The 14,533-nt window shown below is 44.1% G+C and overlaps 1 protein-coding gene across 1 annotated transcript in view; it reads right to left on the bottom strand.

Moving 5' to 3' along the window:
- Positions 1-14,183, bottom strand: part of APLN (apelin) — a 39,164-nt gene extending 24,981 nt beyond the window's left edge. The window contains exon 1 of the mRNA XM_069212970.1: positions 13,970-14,183. Coding sequence (XP_069069071.1) covers positions 13,970-14,036 — 67 coding nt within the window. The 5' untranslated portion in view covers positions 14,037-14,183. The remainder of the gene's footprint in view (positions 1-13,969) is intronic.
- Positions 14,184-14,533: the final 350 nt, after the last annotated feature.

The raw sequence follows: 14,533 nt of genomic DNA, 5'->3' as shown, positions 1-14,533 counted from the left end.
GTGTAAATAGTGCAAAAACCAATTAACAGAACTCCATGACACTGCAGTGAAAATTGTTTACAGTGTAACAAGTATGTCAAGGAGAGACGATTCTTTGGTTTGAACCCGGATGTGCTGCCACACATTGGGATGTGTTCAGGACGGGCATTATCCGTTTCCGCGACCGACCACTGACCTGCTGGAGAGGCACTGCTGTCACTTGTTGTTTTGCGCTCTTCCACTTTGAGTTGTCCTAACAGGATGGGGTTTGTTATCAGAATGAAAAGAGCCTTGTTGGTGCACTAGGGGAAGGAAAGACACTGCATCAAATTCCTGTTAACAAATGTCAACAATGACCATGCTCCTTTTAAATCTGCCACTTCCGGGTTCTTGCCGTTCACAGACTACTGTTATGGATCTTTGTTCCTCTCCTGCAGTATGTTCACGTGTGCACACACATACGGATATCATATGAACATGCCTCCTCTACAGTCTGCATTGATTCACATATAGCCGCCCCTCCGTACGTTACTAAAGGCTCACCTTATAAACTGAGGATTTCCTCCTGAAACACACTTACAAATCATGATAATCTGCAAGGTTGATGTCAAAGATATGCAAAGTATCAGTGGATTATCCTGTTGTCTTGTTTTTCTGTGCATTATGGTACACGCAGGCCAGGGTTTATGCTGAATGCAGCACCCTGAGATTACTTTAAACAGTGTACTAAAAAATCTGGTTAGATTGACAAATCTCGGATAGTGGGAAGCTACCAGCGAGTACTAATAGAAGTGTAAGGTGTGCACAGATTATATATTACACACACGTATATAACCAGATTGAATCCAATACAACATTTCACATGTCCACTATGATACCAAGGATCTTCGATAATTTTACACAATTTACCCACTGTGGCACTAACACATATATCATAACTTAATTGCCCATGTGATACGCAAAGAGGGAAAGCGGATGATAGGTCGGTTTAAGCAGTGGGGGAGCCAGCTAACACGAATGGGCTCTGTAACCTCTTCTGTTGGTGCAGATGGAGAGTGCAGGTGGGTACCAGGAAAGGCTTGCATGAGTGTGTACAAGCTAGGCTCAAATGTACTGGGACCTGGCAGGCCAACAAACCCTCTATTCTGGACTGAGAAAAACTATCTATACGGGTCATGAAAGGCTATCTCACAACGTAAAGGGCTCATTAAATTAAAAGCCAGTTTTGTATGTGCTTCCATCATATTCAGTATGATGGGTAGCCAGCACCATCACAAGGAAGGTCAGAATGACTATGTTTAGGTAAATATTCATAGCATAGTGGAAACAAATTAGTAGCCATTTTCAAGGGCAGAGAGTCCAGATGAGGCAGTTCACTAGACTCTAATAAGGAGCAACTCATAGTGACTGTATAGTCCTCAAAAAAGGCCATTGTTATACAGCAGTCAAATGTAAAGTTTGCCTAATTAAAATCAGACCATGCAATTTTTAATATCCCTGGTGCAAAGACATATGAACATGCTTAGTTCTTCAATGAACACAGTTCATGTGTACAAGTTCGAAGGTGGACTCTGTCTTCAATCAGTTGGGTATTTGAAATATTTCAGAGATACTGGACTGATCATCGATTAGTCTAAAATAAAGTTGGGTACATTGAAGGACTCAATGGTCGTTTGTCTAGCACATACATTACAAGCATCTAACGTTATATAAACTAGGTCTGATTCTCAAGGATTTACACAAATCCATGATTCAAAAAGTGTAATCACAAGGTTTCAGAGAGGAGACAAATGTATTGGATACGGTTGCACAGCAGCGCCATTCCTTATTATAGAGGAGGTGGGCAGGCACTGGCCCATGCACTTTCAAAAGCCTGTGCAACACCAGGTAGAGCAAGGATGAGTGGCAGGTTTTAACGGTGCAGAATATCAACATGTAATTGTAGGCCTGTTACAAACGATATTAAAAGATTTCAAAATTCCTCAGCATTGATTTGACCCACCCTTTGAAGTTCAGCACATTATTATATTGGATCTCTTCATGTGCTTCATGTGTGAAGCTCATATTGAGGCTGAAAGCAGCATCATCTGTGGCCTGGGCTGGCTGTACAATCCCTTGCAGAGTACTGAAAGTGGTATCATTGCGACCATGTGAGACATGACATTACATTCCTTCTGTGAAAAACGTTTGCATTGACATAGCGTGAGACCACCCATAGAACTCTGCCCATTGTCCTGCTACTATGCTTAAGAGAAATGTACTTATTTAAGTAAACACATCTCTGTATGAAATTGATTGTGTTTTGGAGAATTTCCTAGGTTTGCATAGCTTAAAAACTGGATATATGCTTCCACTTCTCTGTAATATAAGCAGCACAGCGTTTCGATATTTAATTTTCTGCTAAAACACCACGCAGAAGAATACATAAGATGATACTGATACCTTCACATAGACAGACGTCTGTGTGATAATTAAAATCCTCTGAGATCCAGATCGGCTTATCCAGTCAGGTACACAGACAGCCATGGAGAAGCCAGGCAGCTATGGAGATGTCTAATGGAGCAGCAAAGAGCGGGGGACCACTCAAGAGATTCGAGACTTTTCCTCACCAAATATATGTAAGACATAAGGAAATAGACACTGTTAACCCCAAGACCTACTTTGCCACCAACAACACTTCTAGTTGTCAAGCAAAAGCAACTGTGTTTGTTTTGGCTGAAAAGTAGAATGAAGAATGTATGCATTCTTCAAAACGGCACATGCACTCTCTATAGGTCCACTCAAGGACAAAGCTCGATTATGATGCCCTGATTTATATTTGAACAAGAAGGAACAAGGGATAATACCTGAAGGGGTCAATATTGAATGGTTTCAGAGAGAGACTGAGGATAATTTACTATCACACATGTCTCCCTGACAGTGTGCATTGACCTGAAAACGGGGCCCTGCAGGAGATGCTTTCTGGAATTTTATGAAGTCTTGTGATCTGCGGAAGTTGTTCTCCTAAAAGCAGTTTAAACAGTTAGGGGTAAAGGAGGAGAGTCATGGCCCTCTGTCAGAGACAAAACACATGGATATATTATAGGCTGCTCAGTCACTTGAGGTCACTTGGGGAGGCTTTAAAGCATCCTGCTTTAAGGGAGAGCAGAGATGGGACCTATTCACTTGCCTTCTGCATGAAAGGATTCTCACTTCTGGGAGCTCATCACTACAAAGCCGCAGCCCCATTCCTACATTTTATGGCCAGTTTTCGGCTTTGAATAATATGAGTTCTGTTTCCATCAATCTCTCTTAAAATTCCAGTTTAACAAAGGCAAGGCTATTTTACTAAAAATAAAACTGTTGTAGACAAAAATAACATTTAGTTTCATGTGTCAGAGTCGTGTGCAATCGAACATTTTTCAGATATTTATTTTATTGTAGTCACTACATAAGTCACAATTTATTTGAATACATATACATCAATTGTGATGCTACGTTTGCTTGAGAATATCATTTCAATATGTGGTGTTAATATATAGTGCTTAAAGAAAAAAGGCTACGAATAGAGTCTCTCTCTGAATGAGGATTAACATCGACTTCAAAAGCAAACAACACAAGATGCCAGCCACAGCATATGTGACAATGTTTAGAAAACTATGCTGCCTCAATCGGCTGCATTTGTAATTGGCTGCAACACTGGCCCAAGTGTGCATAATTGCTGCCAAAATAAGCACACCACAAACCTAATGTCTGCTTGCCATATGTGTAACAGCACACCCCGGCGCTGAGATCCCACCACAACCATGTCTTAGCTCAGAATACAAGAGACTTATTCTATTAGGAAATCCACATACAAGAGCTCTTCTTCTTTTGTGCATATGTAGCCTAGTAAAACACAGCTTCATGATCTGTAAATTTGCAACCCAGATTGTAATCTGCGTGCAGGTTACAGTTCTGATGTGTGTGGTGCTTATTTTTGTCCCAGGAAGAGGATTCTCCTTGTAGTTCTTCGAAACAAACATTAGTAGCTCTTCTGCTTTATAAATCCCTCCTGATCTAACTAATTCTCCAAAGAACACATTTTGCTGTTTCACTTTCACAGAGTCGGATTGTATATTAGGCAGGATCCATGACATAATTGTGTAGGAGTGGGATACGTTCACTGGAGGGTAGCTTAGGGGCATTATAGGTGAGTCATGTTTGAGCCACCCAAGTCCCAACAGCACGAGAAGAGGAGTAAGGAGTGAACCTTGTTTCAGGATTGGTGGAAGAAGTGAGCTTTGAACCTGCTGGTCCAGCTGGGAAACAATGATATCACGTGGATATTTGTTGGGAAAGTGCATGAAAGTAGAAACCAATGAGTTACACGTGATTTTCTTTCCCGTGATGTTTTCATAAGTGTTGGTAAACTAAATTAGACAGTTGTTTTGTAAACTGTTGTGCAGTGTAACACCATCCGTAGACGTGTTTGATGAGATAGCCTTGATTTGTGGGCAGTCCTGTCAGAAATGGAACCAAATAGAATCATTTTTACTATAGAACTTCAATGAAAAAACTTTAAGGGTAGGGCAGCTGTGACACCGATGGTGACTGCAAAGCAGTGAATTTGGTGACCACTTGTAAACTATTGAACTATTTCGGGAACCTAAAAGATAGGACAATAATATCAGCTATAGTGTGTGATGTAATAACTGTAATTACATGGAACCAGTTTAGAAAGTAAATGGTTGCCTCTGTTTAGTGGAGTTTATACTTGTTATTTTTCATTTGTTGAGGAGAAGATGGGGGATGGCAGGTACTGCTGCAAGATCTTACACATGTTGTATGACGGTAGAAGGGGGCATAAAGAGCCTTAAACCACAGGCCAAGCAGTGAAGGATCAATGAAATAACTCCAATCCACACAAGTGTTAGCTGTTGATACATAACCAGTTCTGGTTCATCCATTCACAGATTTAAAGGAAACTATAAAGCAGGGTGTGCCTGGCAGGCAGAGTGAGAGGCAAAATCTGAACAGCTGTCAAACACTCACAGTTGATAAAATCACCCTACGTTTGAACATGTGCCCCATGTTTTCTCACATTTTGCACTGGTAACCATGGCTTCTGTGGCAGACATTGGAGGATTCTAGGAATGTGCTAGTAAATACTGGTAATCCTCAAAACAAGCAGTTCATCAATACCAAACCAGGGTTAACTTTGTTCCTTATGAAATGATGCATGGACTCTTGACTTAACTCCAACTAAACTATATTTAGTCTGCATTGGGTATCATCTAGTCAAAATCCTTACCTAGAGATTTCCAAAGGGGCAAGTGAGTCTGAACAAACTATAGGAGGCTATCTCTATTTAAGGTGTAAAGCTGGGCACACTCTGCAAAGAGTCCAGGTAACCAAATGTTGCTTTACAGAGGTAAAAACTAAACCACCTAATGCTCTAATTTTTATGGATAGCTTGGTCGAACAGTTAGGCCTATTTTAGAGAAGTGCAAAGCATTTATTGTACTCACACTATCAATAAAGCAAGACACACACTCAAAGGAATAACTCAAGACCAATTTACAAAAATACTTTAGATTTTTATAACATTTTTAAGACCAAGATCATCAAAATCGGGTAAGTACTTTTTAAGTTATGATTTTCCAAAGTTTAGCAAAAATAGTCTTTTGTGTGTAGTTATGAACCATAGGAATCAATGGGAGAAAACTTTAAAAGTGCATATAAAATTAACAATGCATTTACCAATGTCTCATTTTGTTCTTAGGTCAAGGTCCCAAGAAGTTCTGTGGGCCAGCCGGAGGAGTTCAGGTGGTTTCTGGTTTTGGCGGGAAGAGTTGCTGAAAAGTACTTGGAGCTTGTGCAGGACCACTGTGGGGGACTACTTCGAAAATCAATGAGTATAGAGGTTGCAAGGGGTGGGGGACCCTTAGAGCACAGCTGGTTCTGCGTTGCAGGGCCCAGGGAGGCCGGGTGCAGAGCAGATAGATGAGCCAAGAACTGAGCACAAAGGTGCCCTTGGAAGCAGGAGGTAGGTCACTTTGAGGATCGCTTGCAGGTCAACAGGGTCACTATGGCGGGTGGTTCCAGTGGTTTCTGAAGTTCCTTGACTTGGGATTCCTCCTGGTCCTTTTGGATTCCAGAATGGACTTTCCTTCCTAGTGTCCGATGTTGAGTGACCAGTACCTGGGGCGATTGCATGGTTCAGCCACTAGAGGTTGCAGTGCCACCATACTTGGGACACTTGCAGGGTTTTGTCCTCACAGTCTGTTGGGTTAAATTTGGTCTGGCTGCAGTATCCCCTTCCTTGCTCAGCAGCCGGTCATTTTACTGGACTTCACTGATCCTTTGGTCTTTTTTGCAGGTCTGTGATGCCTTCACTCCCAAGGAAGATCTTCGGCAATTTTTAGAAGAGTGGCAGTCTTCTGGGGATTTTTAAAGTCTGTTTGATGCAAGGCTGTCCGATGTCCGAGCAACCCCTCAGCAGTGATCATCGAGTCTTGGGTGCAGCAGGCAGGGTTTAGCACCTTTTACTTTGTGCGGCAGAAATGCAGTTCTGTAGCCTTGGGTCTTCTTTGTTGCTGGTCTTCTTGTGTCCTTGAAATCTGATCTGCAGGTCTGGGGGTTCCCACTAAATATTGCATTAAGTTGACATTTAGGGGAGTACTTAGTAGTGACCAATGGGTCATCTACCTCAGGGTGGCTACACCTACTATGTGACTATTTCCTGTGGACAGAGGTCACTTCCCTGTCCCCAATCGGCTATTTTCCTGTCATGCAAGATGGAGGAAAATGAAATAGAGGGGTCACCTCGCATGCAACACCTTAAGGGTGGTGCAAACTAGGGATGGCCATTACTCCTGTCCTTTGTGCATTTTTCTGCTGTTGCTCCTACCAAAAGTGGGGGTTTGCAACAGGGGCGGCCATCTGCTTCTAGCGGCAGGGCTGGGGGTGAAGTTTCAATTGTGGAAAGCCCTTTGAAGCTCTTAGGAAGGGCTGTGCACATTTCTGGGGGGGTGAGGTGTAACACTTCTGCCCAGGAAGGGCCTTGTTCTTTGGACCCAGAGAGCACGAGCTCTCACCCAGGGTTCCAGAATACTATTTGGTGGTTGCAGGCTGGTTGTGACAATCCAGCAACCATGCCAGGGTAGTTAACTTTTGCAGGGGGCACCTCTACGGTGACCCAGTGTACATTTTGCAATAATTCCAATACTGGTACTAGTTCGGATTATTAATTCTGATTTGTTTGATACCTAACAACCTAGTGTGCAGAGTGGCCATCATGTAGCTGTGAAACTTGTACTGACCAGTGTCCAGCACATGCATGTAAAATGGCTGCTTTGTTCACTTACTATGTCCCAGTTTTGGCAGGGATACATGAGGGGCATATTGCTCATGCATCTATGGCCACACATGCAGTATAGTGCACCCTGTCTTAGGGCTGGACAGCCTGCCAGAGGGGTGACTTACCTACATTGTGTGCAGTGTGTAGTGGACAGGGCACACAGGCTGTATGCCATGTCAGTTTTGCAATTTAGGATTGCACCAGGACTCTCATCCTTCAATGGCAATGCTGGGTGCACGTGAATACATAGTCCCTGAGGGTGGCATAAGCTGTGCTGTTGCCCTCAGCCCCCCCCCCCTTTAGTCCCCCATGCCCGGGGTACTTTAGTACCATTTACTTAGTACTTATAGGGGCACCTAAAGGTGTTTCCAATTATGTCAATGCATCACAACAGTTTTGGGAAAGAGATCTGGACCAGGGAATCTGGTCAGCAGGGGCCCTGGGCACTAACAACTTTGAAACCATAACAAATACCTGGCAAAAAGAAGGGGGCTAATCATGTTAAAAGAGACATTTTTCCTACAAGAACCTAGAAGAATAAGTGAAAAGACGTAATGGGGGTATGATTTAAAAAAATAAAAATAAGAAGCAGCATATACATTGATACAATGAAATAAAACACATCACCAAACATACCTAGGAATAAAGGAGAGGACTACAGGTGAGAGACCTCCTCCCAGTTGGACAACCCAGAACTGGGCATGTTTCACCTGGCATATTCCTGCCCAGACAATGAAAGGCACTGGCCTGAATTCCATATGTTAAGCAAATGTAGTGGTCTATTAAATGGCATCTGTAGAGCCTAAACCTGACTGGAGAGCAATGAATGGAGAGCTGAAAGAGGATGTAGCAATGAAATATGATTCACAAATGTCACTTGCCACACACCCTTTTCACCATCCAACCCTTCACCGCACAAAGTCTGATGTGCAAGTGGATTTTCCACCATACATAGTTCTATCTGTGGGCATAGATATCTACAGATTCTAGCTCTGTGAATGAAGATGTTGTCATTCATGTATGGAGATTACTTGATTGTACACCTATGTTTTTCTTGGAGGTGTAAAACGTGTGTGTACCGGGCCCAAGTTTTCGAAACTTCACAACTGTGACCAGTGAGTTGGATGGTCATGGATAGCCTTTACAATTTCCTACATATCTGATTGACATAAATAATGCACTTTCTGAATTATCAATTAGGTGCCTGGTTGGAGAAGGTATTTCAAGGATAGGCTTTGGGATGTATTGAACTTGTGACTAATCTCACTTGACAATTTGGAATTTCTAAGCAATGAAAGAGTATGTTTTCTGCCATCAAGTACAGTTGTTCAGCGGACACCAATGTAAGTGAAATAGTCATGTAACTGTTCCGTTGCATGTGACAGGATCATTGTGCAATCGAGCCTGGAGCTATGTGGTATGTCTTGCCCGAATACTCTAATTAACATGTTTAGGTATACGTAGGATTTCATAGAGTTCCAAGCTAAGTTGGCCAATAGAGCGGTAGCATTGAGGGGATTTTGAGATGATCTGAGATTGTTGTCAAAAGGTGAACTGTATGCACAGAGGGCTAAGCTCGGTGAAAGGAAGACAGATTGCATAGACAGACATATTAATCAAGGGAAACGCACTAAATTGTTATCACACCTTCTTTGATTCTAGCTTGAAAGGAAGGAACGGTGCATCAAACGCTATTGTGAAGCAGGGCCGTGGCGGCATGAAGGCAGGTGCTCCCCTCGTGCCCTCTCGATGGCATGGCCCGGCCCCGCCTTGGTTCCTGCATGCGCTCTGGCTCCACTGAAGTCCTTTAGTTTCTAGGCTCACACGCTCTGCCTTTCATCCCCCATCTGGGTGAGAGGTGTCTAAAGATTATCACACAGGAATCACACAGCCCGGATTCTAGGGAGCCTTCTCAACACTGCTTTGAAAAAGTCTGCTTTTCATTAACCCTTTCAGCCCTGGGTGAAAAACACTCTCTTAACTTCTGTTTGTGTTGAACATGTGTGCCTTTGACACACATTGGCACAATGAGGTTTCCTGTTGCCTCTTTAAAGGCAGCTTGTCCATTTGGGCACCTACATTTTTGTCCTAAAGGTGATAATAATGGCATGACTCTGACTAAGGCAATACATAAAAGGATAGAAACATCTCTAAAGTGTCACCTTGCCATACCAGTCTACATCAAGGATGATTCAAAGAACCAGAGTTTGTTTTATTAACCGTTCAATGTATGTTTGGGTGGTTGAACCTTGCTTCATCCATACAAGAAGAACAGGCTTAACTGCAATTAATAATAGGAAACTATCTTTGCACAGTGAACTTTGCACAGACTTTACAAACTCCCAAACCCTTCATGCATCACAAATATCTCTCAACTTACAGCAACGCATGTGTCTAATAGGGACCTGTTTTCTGAACAAGCACTCTGTGTACTTTCTCTGTTCATTTTGATAGGCTGCAAAGATTTTAAACCATCTTGTATGAAATGCATCTTTTTAGACTCGGAGTCTTATATTCAGGTGATAATGTCTGAGTGCAGTCAGTGCTTTCCTATTGGTACTCCTTCCAAATATCTGCCCCATGACACCTGCACTTCTTCTGCCATTCTACCATTCTCTCTTCCAGTAAGTGCAGAAGCCCAAAGTGTTTCTTAGGGGTCCAACACTGTAACTACTAAATGTCAGGGCTGCAAATACCGAGGTTTCTTAGTTTTCTTTCCACTTCATGCATCTTTCTTCTTCCTCCCGACACTCTCTTTTGTTTTATCTCACACTTGCAGGTTCATTTTTACATAACTGAGATCTCCCTTTATCACTGTTTTTCTTTTCTGTCCCTTCTGTCTTCTTTCTCCATTTTCTGCCAGTCTCTCATGCTCTGGGTGAAAATCTGATGATAAAAACATGAGTTCCAGCCCTGTTGTCCAAGATCTAAAACCACCATCAAAAACCAAGCACAGCCCTCGGTCATACTCATATTAGCATGGCAGATGTGAAACTAGCAAATCCACATGGAGATGGGTGGTTTTAAGAATAGTGTATTCTCTTGTCATATAATTTGGATGTGCAGAGAATCTATGCTTAGTCTGCACTTTTAATATTTGTGTGGAAGCATTCATTAAAATTGTTGGTTGGAACGCCATCACCAAAATCTTGTACAGCTGCTTGGTTCGGTATTATGTCAACGGAGTGAGTGAAGGTTGATTTAAGGGGTGATGATTAAGTAGACAGCTTCAGCTATTTCCATGGGGATGCGTTGAAGAAGACCTATGGTAGCAGACTGAGCTGCAGGAGCTGTGCTGCGCACTCATGTGTTCTGAGATGTAGTGTATTCCCAGTGTGAATGCTTTACAGCCTACTGAAGTATTTTTTGTGCCACAACTGTGGCTGTTTCATGCGAGGACCTGAATGATTAAGTTTCCAGGTGTCGTGCATGGTTGTAAGTATTTGCTGAATATGCTTTTGAAGATTAGTCCTATAGTCTTGCATTAAGTGCTTTCCATAATTGGTTCAGTGGCAGGGTTTAGAGCAATGGGCTCAAACTAAACACGCTGACAGGTCTGTAGGTAGTCCAGTTATATGGATGTGTACCACCCTATGAAAACGCCATGGTCTTGGGGTGCTTTCTCTAAACCGTCTGGAAGACCGAGGGCTTATGATTGCTTGCTGAGCTTCAACTGCTGTGGGAGCATTAAAGATAAAGCTGATTTCAGGACAAATAAATCACACCTACGGGTTTTGTAAAGGAACTCTTGCTCTTTACAGGAGTGTCTGTTTCATGCAGTAGGGAAACTGTCTTTCCTTATGAATCCAGTACTCTTCGAACTGGGCATTTCTTTGTATGTTGGGTTTGCAGACTGCTCTGTGTTCCACGTGAGTGCCAAGAATACGTGGAGACGTGGGGATCATGCACCTGGATCAGTGGTGGTCATCTTATGTGTCACAAAGACAAGAGACAGGACCTAATGCACTCCACTTATGCAAAAACTGGGGGTGTGGCACATGACCAATGCCTCCTTCCAGAGAGCTGACTGTTTTATATAATCCTGTAGCAGGTCTGATACCCCTGGCTGGGGATCCTGAGCTTGAATCTGCCTGTAGGGCCGCACTGCTGCTACTGGCACCCTGCCTCTCCGTGGGCAGATGGACTTGGCTTCCAGTGTATTAAAAACTAGAAAGCCCAATCTTCCCCGTGAGGCATCTTTATAAGAGCCTTCTGTGGCCTTGAAAGCTAATGTACCACTGTATAATTTATGATGGCCAAGTAAAAGGCATTGCATGCTACAGCACATTGAATTCTTTCTGTGGAACAACCAGCTCTATAAACCAGGGGACATTTGCAGTATGTTGCTCTCTAATGCCAAATGCAGGTCATAGCATCGTGCGACAAACGCCTGACAAGCATTCCCACTCCTTGTCAAGTTTATTTCTGCACTCTCAGCGCGGCATGGCGAATCCCACCCGTACAAAATGCATTTTACGTGAGAGGCAATGTCCATTAAATACTCGGCGATCTATCTATCTATCTATCTATCTATCTATCTATCTATCTATCTATCTATCTATCTATCTATCTATCTATCTATCTATCTATCTATCTATCTATCTACCTATGTAACCCTACTCGCGCCCATGCTTCTCTTTCTCTCTCAATGTGCATATATAGTGCAACGCCAATTCTTCCTCCCGCTTCTTTTCCCTTTTCTACAGCTTCTCCTTGTCTCTTCGCGCTGTCTTTTTGCCCTCCGTGTCTCTCGAGTTCAGTTGAAATACTACCATCCGCTGCCCTCGACCTTCATGGAGGCAGGCTGGCACGAGGGTGGCATGCTGAATGCCAGACAGAAAATAAAGCGGCTCGAGCACGCCCTACCCCTTCCATTGGCAGCCGGCTCTTAGAAACAGGTTCGGGCGGAGAGGGACCTGGCAACAGAGCCCATTCGCGGGCGAGGTAGCGAGCCTCTCAGGATGTCAGAATGGTCGATGTTTATATAGCACCAGAGCTCTTCCTCCCCGGGGACCGCCTCACGGCGTATATCTTCAAACCAGAGCCAGCAGTGGAGAGATGAGCTTGTAACATCGGAATAATGCCGTCAGGTGGCTCCAGGTGGATTCTTCTGTGGCTGCGCGTGCCCCTCCTCGGAAAGTCCGCACGTAAATGACAAAACACGCTCACTGCACATTTACAGAAATGATTCCGTGGTGTATTGCGTTTTATTAAACACAGCCGTCTGTTCTGCGTCCAGGAGGCAGTTTGAATGCAGGCGCCCCGCTCTCTGGATCTCCAGGTGTGCACCGAGAGGCGTGCCACCATCTTACAAAAGAAGGTAACGTCCAAGCGTGGACGTGCCACAGCCCAGCCCCTATGTGTTCAGCACACAGCCTGCGCTATGCCTCAGCAGCAGGCTGTGGGTAGGAGAGAAAGTGTTCACTCAACAAGTGCACACATGCCAAAGCCATGCAGACAGATGGAGCACAAGCCAGACTCAGGGTGTGCTCAGCTTTCCACACTCGAGGGAGATGCCACATAGCAGGCAGCTTCCTTACAGCTCCTCGGCTGGTGACGACATCCCATGCAGCCTGGACAGAACTGCTTGATGGTTATTTTTAATATTCAGCAAAAATCTAACTCAGGCCGCCACTTTAACCCATCCATCCATCCATTCACCAAAGCACAGCATCATTTGATGTTGAAAACTACTCCCACCAAAGCTGACTGGCGTGACATAGCACACACGCTCACTCAGCATTGAAAGCAGCTTGCTGGAAGGCACCGGTTACAAAACTCCGTACTTCTAACTCTTGCATTCCTGAGAATATGCAGTGCTTGCAATCACTGCCCTTTCACACAGCTCCCGTCACAATCGCTCCAGGGAGAAGATGAGGTTGCGGTGTTAAGCAGTGTACTAAAAAACAAGGCTTGTACCCTAATATCAAGACCTGGCTCTTATGGTGATCAGCACGCCCACAACTGCGCCTTGAGACCGCACGGGCGATAAGCCGCGCTCTACAAGTACTGATTGCTTATCAGTTATCCAGCTCGATTGGCTTATGCGATCTTAGACGATTCATACTATTTACCACTGCCGTTAGGTTTTCTAATCTGAAAAATAAACGTTTCCTTCCAAACATCATAAAATATCGCCATTATAATAGAACACCAGAAATTCGCATTCTCCCTTGACTGTGAGCTACTACAAAATGCAGTCAGGGCAAACGTGCTACAACCAAGTACACAAAAGCATGCACGCATTCCAGTCAGAAGTGAAAACTGTTGACTTATGATGTTACATTTTAGTGATAAAATACAATTATATTCCTGCTCGAAACATGTTTCTAACTTGAAATAATTGGCAGAGGCCTCCTCGGCGTGCCCTCGTATTTAATGATGAATTGCGTTTCATTGTCAAGAACAATCCTATTAATTAATTTACAATTTAAAAAATACAGTTGCAAACTTAAAACACACATGCATTTTTTCAAGCTCGGACACCAAAAGTAATGTCAAAGTGCACAAACTTGACTGGTCATTCAACCCTGGCTGTTAATCATTAGCTCAGGGAATAATAACCCCTCGGCGAACAATTAAAGTAAGCCCCCAGCGGGGTACCAGCCTCGCGGGACGCGCTCCTGGCCGTCAAGTTTACGCCAGGCTGTGCACCAATGGCAGACTCACCTCCACTGACCGACGTCAAGGTTAGGAAGAGCAGGAGCAGCGCCAAGGTCCACAGGCTGAGATTCATGTTTGATGCCCCCGGGCTGGGAGAGAGCCTGACAGCGTTAGCAGCAGCGCTCCGTGTGAGCAGAATCCACGCTGCAGCCTCTCTGAGTCTGGAGAAGGCGGGCTCTGGAGGTGGGGGCTCTGCTGTGCCAGGCTGAGCTGCACTGAACTGAATGCTCTCACTCACTATGGGGGCTGCGTTTTGTATTGGAGCTGGCTGCTTTGGATGAGAGCCCAGTTGGTCATGTGGTCAGTGGAGCGGTGGCACCGGGGACCTCCCCTACCCCCTCTCCCTCTTAGCGCCCGCACCATGAATTGAACAGGCGAATGGGGGAGTTAGTGCAACAAAAGCATTTGGCTTTGACAAACACTCACATTACAATGCAGCTTGGATCCATGCCAGAAGGTTTCCAGCTACTTGGGTTCGTGCACAGGAAACTTTATTTTCTGAAGGAAAAGGAAACCTCGACATTAACCAGTTACTCGTCTTGTTTCCTCCACATCTGTAGGAAAACATTT

The sequence above is a fragment of the Pleurodeles waltl genome, chromosome 2_1 (assembly GCF_031143425.1).
Source record: "Pleurodeles waltl isolate 20211129_DDA chromosome 2_1, aPleWal1.hap1.20221129, whole genome shotgun sequence".
NCBI classification, from domain to species: Eukaryota; Metazoa; Chordata; class Amphibia; order Caudata; family Salamandridae; genus Pleurodeles; species Pleurodeles waltl.
Note: the sequence above shows the minus strand (reverse complement) of the source record. Positions and strands in the feature narration are given on the sequence as shown.